This window comes from Toxoplasma gondii, chromosome VIIb (genome assembly GCF_000006565.2).
Source record: "Toxoplasma gondii ME49 chromosome VIIb, whole genome shotgun sequence".
Classification (NCBI taxonomy): domain Eukaryota; phylum Apicomplexa; class Conoidasida; order Eucoccidiorida; family Sarcocystidae; genus Toxoplasma; species Toxoplasma gondii.
In genome coordinates, this window is record NC_031475.1 from 4,824,172 (window position 1) to 4,834,044 (window position 9,873).

A 9,873-nucleotide genomic window follows, 5' to 3' on the forward strand; every position below is an offset into this window, starting at 1 on the left:
AGAGATTCTCTCGAAGTCTCCTTCGATCGAAAACCTAGAACTTCCTTATGCTTTGCTCGCAGCCATAGACGCCCTTCGCCAGCCGCGTAAATGCTCCACACCTCCAGTTCAGCGCTCTCCCTTCTTCTCCTCTTGTTTCTTCTTCTCCTTCCCCTTCTCCTTCCCCTTCTCCTTCTCCTTCCCCTTCTCCTCCTCCGTCTCCGCTTTTCTGCATTTCCATGTTGCAGACTGTCTCGATCCGTGTGTCCTGCAGGCAGTGCTTTTTTCCTGTGTGAACGATGCAAAAGCCGCGCGTACCATCTTTCTCCCTCTCGACTCCGCCGTCTTCGCCTCCGCCGCGTTCGCCTCGCTCGACGCATTCCTCGCCTCTCGCGCGACGGCCACTGGTCATCCACGCCTTCCTTCCGACAGATCCTCGTCTGGGGCCGCTGCCTCTCTGTCCTCTCACCCTAGAGCTGCTCCTCTACCGCCGGCTGCTCTGCGTCGCCGTCGAGTTCGTCTGGGAGACTCGCCTCCCTTTCTCCTCCTTTCTCTCCTTTCTGTCCACGCCTGCGGCGGCCGGAGGCGACAGCCTGCTGGCGGCCTCTCTCGCCTGCGTTTCGTCCTTTCTTCGAGACCCTGCGCCGGCGCTGGGTGCGCTGCTTCTCGGCGCAGAAGGACGAGAGACGCGCGTGGAACAGACTCACGCGCAGCCTCCGTGGGCTCTCGACAGTGAGAAAACCGGGAGGCTCCTCGTCGGGAGACACTTGCGAGAAGAAATCTTCTCCAGAGCGTCCTCCCGCCTGCAGGAGGCCGAGTCTCCGTTCACTGTGCACAGGCGACGCCGGGGCGAGAGACGCAGCGAAGGCAGGGGAAGAAACGCGCGGAGAGAAAAGATTGCGAGAGAACATGAGAGACCCGATTCATGTCGAGCTGAAAAAACGAATCGAGAGCCACAAAACGACGCGTCGTACGCTTGCCTCGTCGAATCTGCCGTCGGCGACGCACTGGTGAGAAGCGAGAGAGACCCCAAGAGAAGGGGGAGGATTGACGTGCATGCATTCGAAAGTGCCACTCAGAAAACCGTTTCGTCTCAAGAGGAGTTTCTGTCTCGGAGGGTCTTTCGCGAGTAAGGAGCTGTTTTTTTTTTCAAAACGAAACGGCCTTCACGGACCCTGCGTGCGTTTCAGCGGACTGATTTTACGAGAGACTGAAACTGAGTTGATGCTCTGTGCAGGACTTCTACCTCTGGACAGACAATGACGTCTTTTCGAATTTCACTCTTCCTCTCCTCACTCACTCCCTAGGAGCCGTCGATGGCAGACTTGTGGCCTACATCACGCGGACCTCTCGGCTCTCTTCTCTCTCTCCGAGCTCTCTGTCCCCTCGCTCCTCTTCTCTCTCTCCTCCTGCCTCTAGCTCATCTTCTACGCCTTCCTCCAACTCTGCTTCTCGCCTCGCTTCTTCTCTGTCGTCTCGCTGCGGGGAAGGCGGACAGGCCGAACGGAGTGCCTGGAAGCGAGACGGCGGGCGTGAGGAGAGCGAAGGAGACAAGCGGAGAGGAAAGAAATGGGGAGAGGAGGGAGAGAACCACTCGAGGACGAAGCAGCGCAGAAGGGCAGACGAGGCTGCGGTGCTGAAGAACTTGCAGCAGGCGATCTGTGCTCTCGCCTCCCTGCTTGAACAGCGCGGAAACGTCTTCTTCGGAGGAAAAGAAGGAAAACCGTGTCTCCTTGACATTCGCGCCTTTGTCTTCTTCGCCGTACTCTTCTCGATTCCCCTCCCCGGTAGGACTCGCGTTAAGTTGGTCAGAACGCGCGAGCGACAAAAGAGAGAAGAGCAAAGTCAAGCGAGAGATACACAGCAAAAAAGTCACGACAAAGCGCTCTCCTGTCGGTCGATGAGAAGGCGGCGAAAACCTTCCCGTTCGTATTTTTGAACAAACTTCCAGTTTTAGACCTTTGCAAGAGTTCGCCTGTATGAACAATTATCGAGCATATTCAAATTCGTATCGACATTGGAGAGACAAATACATACTCGCACACAGATATATGTATATGCTTGTCCACATATGTACATGTGAATACATGTACGTTGTCAAACCCAAACATTAGGAACGTATGGATGGAAAGAGAACCAACTGCTCAGTCACACAAGCATGGACGCATGTGTATGTGTATCTATTTTCGCGCATCAGCAGTGAGCCCATGCAGCATTTGTGTGTGTGGGCGTGGATGTTTTCGTGGACTTCAGATCGGTGGCACATCGAGGAGGTGCTTCTGGGAAGTCCGGGGAGCAGCGCCTTGGTCCAGTTTTGCCTGCGCATGCACGGCGCGTTTCCAGTCTGGCCAGGAGAGCCGATTTCCTTTCTGTTCGGAGTTCGGAGCAGCGTGGCGCGACGGACTCTCTCCCGAGAGAAAATCTCTCTTTCTCCGCAACTGGACGCCCTCTGCAAGTGCCACAGATGGCGACGAGGAGAGAGAGAAGAGAGCAAGCGAGAGCACAGAGGGGAGGAGAACGAGGAAGAGAACAGAGAAGAGAAGGGAGAAGGGGCAAGTGACCTGCCTCGCGGGGGCTCTGCCGTTCGGAAGTTCCTTGACTTCGCGAATGATTCCCTCTCTCTCTGTTCGAGAGAAGTCTCCACGTTTGGAGGCGTCGCGATGGTTCTCTCTCTCACCCTTCTCACGCTCTATGCCACCAAAAGATAGAGAAGCAGACATGCGAAAACGAGAGAGAAAAAGAGACAGGGAAAGCGACAAAGAGAGAAGGAACGAGGCAAGAAGCGACGAAACGCGCGAGAGCAAGAAACCAAGAAAGAGGGCCGCATCTCCTCTCTGCAGGGTTCCTTTACATTCCGTCTTGCCAGGTTTCGAGGCGTCTGCGTGCTCGAGAAAAAGAAAAAAATGCAGCTATCCAAAAAAACACTGAGGTGTCTCGGCTCTTCGCCAGTCCCGGTTCTGTTAAAATTTGCCTTTCGCAAGCCTGCCTCTCGGCAGTTCAACGAATTCCCTCAAAACTTCTTCATGACCGACTCTCAAAGAGTTTCGCCAGACCCAGATAAAAAGAACAACTCTGCGAAAAAACATCTCCCCACTCCCACACACCTCTGCACACAAGCATACATTCACGTACAAAGCTCCCTGTGCGTATCTATGTCTAAAATTATTTACATATTCATGTATCCAGTTTCTATCTGTAGATATCTAAGCGCCAGTATCGAAATACCTATATTTCTACTTACATGCAGAAAGGTGTACAGATACAGATATAAATGTGCGCATGTATATATATATATATATATGTATATGTATATATATATATATATATATATATATATACGCATACATGGAGAGATAGGTGCGTGGCTTTTCTTTTCCAGAGAAAAAGGAGCAGAGTAGTTTGAGAAAGAGATGGGGAGAAGGAGTGAAAACGAGAAGTGTAGTGTTTCTCCTTCTCTCGGGATCCGTTATTTCGCAGACCGGGCCCCTCAGCATGTCAAACCCCTTCAAAAAAACAGATAGGTGTATTCTATATGTATACATGAGTAATTAAATATACATACACATATATATATGCATATTTATATATTTTTTTTTATATTTATATTTATATATTTATGTACATGGAATGCATGCACGTACATGGCAGATATGCGTTCTTGTGCCTGTTCTGTGCGCGCGCGCGAGAAGAAAACGCGCGCTTCGTGTGGCGTTTGTGTTGACCGTTGCCTGTCCTTTCGCTGCGTTGTTTGTTCGGAGAGAGGAGACTCAACGAGACAGTCTACAGACATCCCGCTTCCCAGTCCTTTTCTGAGACGAGCCACTCGCCAGGCATCTCGACGTCGGAGAGAGAGACACTGGAAACGCTTTCGTCATCCGTGCTGCTGGTCATTCTCGCGTCATCTCTGCTTTCTTTCTCGCCCTCTGGGCCTTTCGTCTTCCTCGTCTCTCCTCTCTCTTCGGAGGAACTACACAAGTCCTCTTCAGACGCAGGAACCGGCAGACGCGCGTGACGGCGCCTCGGGGACAGAGGTGTAGATACACTGGAGAGCCGCACGCTGCAGAGAGGAAGAGAAGAGAGGAGTCGCATGAAAGAGTGACGACGAGAACTGATAATACAGGCGACGAAGAAGGACCGAAAAAGGGAGAAGAAGGACCGAAAAAGGGAGAAGAAGGAGCGAAAAATGTAGAAGAAGGACCGGAGAAGGGAGAAGAAGCGAGAGTGGAATACCGAGAGAAGAGCGCGAGACACTGGTATGTGAGACAGAAAAAGAAGACAGAAGAGAAACCCAGGCAAACGGAGAAAACGCAACGACCCCTTGTCCACTTGAAAAAGGAAGATGTGGGCAAGCAAGCATCGAAGACGAAAAACGGAGAGTAACACCCGCGGAAACTCAGAGAAGTGACATGTAGAAGCAAGGAAGAGCAACAGAAAAAAAGAAAACTTGCATGTGACCGTCCATCGATACGCGAAATGTGAATTTTGTCTATGAACTTGTGAGCTTTGCCGGTTGATGAGATTCGCATTCTAAACACAGGAAGAGAGACCTGGTTCTCCCGTTTTAGCTCTAGACCAAAGCGCGAGTCCTTCGGACCCTCCATCTTTCCTCGTGTCTTCGACTGAAAGAAAAAACACAAAGACGCTCGTGTCTCCCATCCAGCTTACTTCGCGAAAGCACCTGCGAGGTGTCTGTACATCTCAGCCGCGCCGGCCAGGCCTTGGTGTTCGATCCAGCGTCGAACGCGGGCGCGCGAGGCCTGTCGCCACGTTTCCCGTTCCTTCTCGTTTTCTGCGTTTCCTTCTTCATGTATTTTTCTGCTGTCCGCGTTCCTCCTGTGGATTTCTGCTCCTTTTTCTTCCTTTCTCATCTCGTCTGCATCGACTGTTTCACCTGCCGCATTCGTCGCTCTTTCGGCTGTCTCTCCAGATTCTCTCGAGTCTAGAAACGCCTCCATCTCTTCAGGTTCTTCATCTTCGCCAAGCCACGTCGCCACACTTTCTTCGTCGTCTTCTCGGCTTCCCTCGTTCTCCCCTGTCTCTTTGAGTCTCCTCTCTGTTCTCCGTGACAGACAGGGATTTCTCTTTTCTGTGTTGTCGACGAAGCCCGAAGAGACACAGGTGCTGTCCGGGGCCTCTCCAGAAGCTGTCTCTCCTCTCTCGCGGCTGTCTCCCCTTCCGCTTTCTTCTCCCCCGTCCACGCGTGCTCTCTCTCGGGACCCGCAGGCCTGAGAGCCCCCCACCGTCTCGCTCTCTTTGTCTCTCTTCTGTTGAGAACTTCTCTCTCGCGTCTCCTGCGAGTCTGTGGCTCGCGGAGCGCGGCGACTGCCGCTTCGGGGAGCAAGGCTGCTTGCAGAAGCGAAGGCGCAAGGCGAGGGGTGTGGCGCAGGCGCAAAGAACTCTTCGGCCGCGGCAGAGACCGGCTCCTCCAGCTGTCTGTACAGCTCAACGTAGTCCAGATAGTCGTCACCCCACACGCTCGCGTCCTCCGAGGCAGCGCCCTCCGCAGACTCCAGCTGAGGCAGCGGCAGCAGAGGAGACACCGAGTGAAGAGAAGGAAGGCGGGAAGACACAGAGAGAAAGCGGTGAGAGACGAGGAGGGAGGCAGAAGACGAGACGGAGAAAGAGGAGAAAGACAGACAGACAGACAGGAGGGGAGAGAGAGACGGGAGACACGAGAAAGACAAAGAGGAGAGAGAAAGCGACAGAGGAAGAGAGAAGAAAAAGGAAGAGATGGGGAGGGTGAAAACGACTGTAGGAGAGGAAAAACGAAAGAGAGAACAGACAGCGAGACAGCGAGTTTCCGGATTCCAGAAGATGCAGTAGACGACCTGCGGGCAAGACGAAGGGAACAAGACTTGAACTCTAGAACACGGACAGACACCACACGGAAGAAAAAAACTCCGAAAGAGAGACAAACGAGCGACTTCTTTCACAAGCGAAAAGGACCTACAGGCGAAGTGCTGATCCACACGAAGCCTGCCCACGCCCGCGAGGCTCGGTGTTTTCCGCCTGGGAGAAGAAACAAGAACGAGTGAAAAAAAGCCAAGTCGAACCGAGACATGCACGGCAGAAAGATGCGCGCGAACTCGATGCGCAGGCCTGCGCTGGCTGTACACTTTGCTCGCGTGTATCTGTCTCTACGCATACCCCAGTCTCTCGAGTGTTCGGACAGCACGAAAACGGCCTCTCCCTCCCGAAATGGCTCTTCACTTTGCTGCTTCCGCAACGACTTACGCAGCGCGCCTCTCCCTTCCTGCCGGCGCGCTCCACAGGCGGCTCCGTCCTCGCCAGCCTTCTCTCTCGCGCTCGCTTCTCCTTCCGGATGCCCAGACACCCCATCGAACGAAGAGCGACGCACGGTCTTCGCCGCCTCGTACTCTTCCTGCACACACCGAAGAGCTTCGCGCAGAATCTGGTGAGGCACGAAGGCCGGACTTGAGTTTTCCGAAGAAGAGGTGGATGAAGAAGGAGAGGAGGAAGAGGAGACAGGCGCCTCTTCTTGCAGGGAAGCAGCGGCGAGAGGAGCAGCAGCGCCAAAGCAGCAGACGACCGGGCGTCCAGGTAGTCGGTAGGAGACTGTGAGAGGGGCTTCAAAGTGTTCTAAAAAGCGGAGGGGAAGTCAGCAAGATGGACACGAGAGAGGTCGATGCCAAGGAAGATGATGAAGAAGAAGAACGGTTCAGAAATGCTCTGAAAATAAAAGTAAAACGTTTCCTTCCCCGGCAACAGAGACGAATCTCAATCTCCTCGTATATCTATGCACATGCATGCATCTTCAGGGCTTCCATACCACGCAAAATTGCCCATTGAGCCTTCTTTTCTTTTGCTCTGTCCAACTCACCACAGAGAGCGGCCGTTGCTCGCAGTTCCCGCGAGGAGAACGTGAGGTGGGAGAAGGCAGGCAGTCGACTATCTGCAGTGAAAGAGAGAAGGAAGAAAGAAGAGACACAAAGGCGTTGTTGGAGATGTACCAAAACGCGGCCGAACTGGTTGAGAGGACCAGAGAAAAGGAAGGGGCCTCTGGGGTGTCGTTGGGTGCAGGTACACCGAAAAAAGATCTAAATCGTATTCTTCGAACCAGACGAAAGCACCGGGGCACCCGTGACAAAGGTCGCCGTAGTTAATGTGGAAGGTGACTCAGTCAAAGAAGTTTTTAGCTGACATGTTAACATAGATGTATGCATGTGTGAATTTTTATTTCGATGCAGGAACACGACCACCCACACAACGGACACAAGACACAACACTGAGTGAACTTCAACCTGTACACATACATATATATATATAAATAAATATAAATATATATATGTAGGCATGCAAATGCACTGTCTATACACCTGCGCTAAGCGTGAGGCACCGCGACTTTTTAGGCGCCTTGAGTGCAGCGCATGCGTATTGTTGACGGAGCTGAGGACCCCGGAGAAAGGCTTCATCTCTCACCAAAGACAAGGCGGTCGAAGTGATTTTTCTCCAGAACGATCTCGCCGTAGAGTCCCTGAAAAGCTGCCGTCTGCTTGGCCTCTTCGCTGTTCTCGAGATCTCGGCGATTCGGGGCATGTGGTTGCCACTCCGACTGGACCTGCGGAGCGAACGGGAAACTACCTCTGCCAGAAAGGCCGTGGACGCCATCACTTCGGGTGTACGTATACCGCAGGGACGGCCGCGTCAGACAGAACGGGAAGCAGGCGCATGCAGCGCGAACCCCTTCGAATCTGGTTGGAGAGACACGTGAAAGCCAGCACGACCGCCTCTCTCTCACCGCTTGTCTTTTCGGTGATTCGAGAGCGACGAAAGTCCGAGAGAAAGAAACAGAAAATGTGAGAATCGACAAGAGACGAAACGGGGACGAGCGAGACAAGGGAAGGAAGGCGTCTCGATAAGGTAGAGAACTCTGCAACGAGTGCTCGGAGATGGAAGGCGCAAATGAATGATCAACCTGGCATAGAGAACTGGAAATGGACATCGCCAAACAGATATACAAACAGGGATGCATCAGTAGTTCAAGTACATGCACATTTTCGCATATAAATATATATGTATATATGTGCATGTGCACAGAATTGTCGGAATAAGCAGAAGTCGATTGACATGGGAATCTCTGGATGCATGTGTGGAGAACCGACCTTTAGAGCTTCGCCAGCGACATCGTGGACAAGCGTCACATTCTCAGGATTCAAGAGATACTCGTCGAGCAGCTTCATCCAACTGCGAGCAGGCATGGCGATCAGGTGACGCCTTTTCCACCGAATGAAGACTGGAAGCGTGTGGGGCGCATTCTGCGGTGGACGTACACCCCACATCACTCAAACGCGGCGCATGCAAGCTCACAGAAGGCCTTCATACCGGCACAAGAAATACGCAGCCTACAGACGGAAGGGGCCAACAAGCACATTTCTTTCTCCGTGCATGCGCGTGTGCATATATATATATATATATATATATGCGCCTATGTATACATATTCATTTGTTTTATTCAGTCATTACCCGTACGCAAACTATATATCAATTTATACTAGATAGGGCCGTATATCTTCGAAAGACATGTGTATGCCTGGAGATGCACTGCTGGAAAAAGTGAGTGCGCTTCTGCAAAGGTTGTACGAGTAGCCGTGCGGCAAAGAAAGGTAACAACAAGCAAACATGAGGACCTCTCCAGCCTCTGATTCCCACAGGCGGCTCTATAGCGACGCATGCACAGAGACTCAGAAGCTGTGTATCAACCGATTGCAGAGCGCGATTGGGAGACGCGTGTCGCCATGTCGAAAAAGCGAAGAAAAAGTTGTTTCCATGTGCAGTGCTGAACGCCATCAGAACATATGTCTGTACATGATGCACTGTTTCCAGGACGGTCTCTGCTTCCTGTCTCTCTCCCGCCTCACAACTGCGGAGATGAGGACGGTTTGCGTGACGGGGAGGTCTCTGAAGAAGAACGTGAGGGAGAGCGCTGACGAGTCTGTCGCGTCTGCATGCGTTGACAAAATGCCTTTGATGAGCATGCGGTCCAAAGTCAGCGTGCCTCGGCCCGACGCAGACCCCGAACTCGGGCTCACAGCCTGGAAAGGAGAGATTCGAAAACGGGAAAGACGATCTACAAGACGAGGAAGTCGAGGCAGGGGTGAGAAACGGGTAGCATGGGAACTCGAGCAGGACTGAAGAAGGAAAGGGACTGCAGGTAGAACGCCTCGACGAGACAAGATATCAAGAAGAAATTGAGAAACAACCTTGCACCATCAGAGAAGTCGTCTCTCGACACACAGGGAAACTCTTATTAACAACAGCGACAACAATCGTCCTCTCATGACTGACACGTGTAGGGAAACGGAAATTTTGAGGCCTTGTTACATCTACGTCAATGCGAAAACGCATATATCGATGTAAAGAGATATCCAACTAGATGGAGAGAGTCGATATACACACTTTTGGAAACAGAACATCGTCCGCGACGGTCGACCTGCCGAGGAGACTGGTGCGTTCTGCATCGAGGCATATATAGATGCATGCGTGTACGTAGTGTTCACCTGGATAGATGGTTGTACAGAAGTAATTACTTCTGTGAAAACGTACCTTCGCAATAGCTTTCCAAAGTTGTTTCCCGCTCACAGTCGCTTCGAATCTCTCTTCTGCAGAGTCCTCGGTTGCCCCGGCTCCGCGCTCGAAAGCTTCCTTTTCCACGCCCGCGGTTCGCGACGCATGGTTTTTTTTCAAGAGGCGGAAAGAGGAAAAGAAACATCTGGCGAAGGCAACTTGCATCCACGCCGTGCGGCTGTCATTGAGGCCTTCGAGGTGGAGGGAGTTCCTGTGCACGTACACCCGGATGTCTCTACACACGCTCCGCAAGGCATTGAGAGCCCGGCGGAAAACGAGCGCCTCTGCAAAAGACAACTCGACTTCCAT

At 52.4% G+C, this 9,873-nt stretch overlaps 2 protein-coding genes across 2 annotated transcripts; one reads left to right on the plus strand and one right to left on the minus strand.

The window, feature by feature from the left end:
- Nucleotides 1-278: 278 nt before the first annotated feature.
- On the plus strand, nt 279-2,835 carry TGME49_255440 (hypothetical protein; the record flags this gene model as incomplete). Its single annotated transcript, XM_002364831.1, has 3 exons — nt 279-989; nt 1,217-1,766; nt 2,233-2,835. The coding sequence occupies 3 exons, from the start codon at nt 279-281 to the stop codon at nt 2,685-2,687; spliced, it is 1,716 nt and encodes a 571-aa protein (XP_002364872.1). The 3' UTR covers nt 2,688-2,835.
- Nucleotides 2,836-3,088: 253 nt separating this feature from the next.
- Nucleotides 3,089-9,873, minus strand: TGME49_255430 (Rad9 protein; the record flags this gene model as incomplete). The annotated part of the gene is made up of 9 exons (XM_002364830.2): nt 3,089-4,036; nt 4,645-5,492; nt 5,930-5,988; nt 6,214-6,579; nt 6,821-6,892; nt 7,420-7,558; nt 8,103-8,255; nt 8,859-9,032; nt 9,544-9,873. 9 exons carry the CDS (start codon nt 9,871-9,873, stop codon nt 3,760-3,762), a joined length of 2,418 nt encoding a protein of 805 aa, XP_002364871.1. The 3' UTR covers nt 3,089-3,759.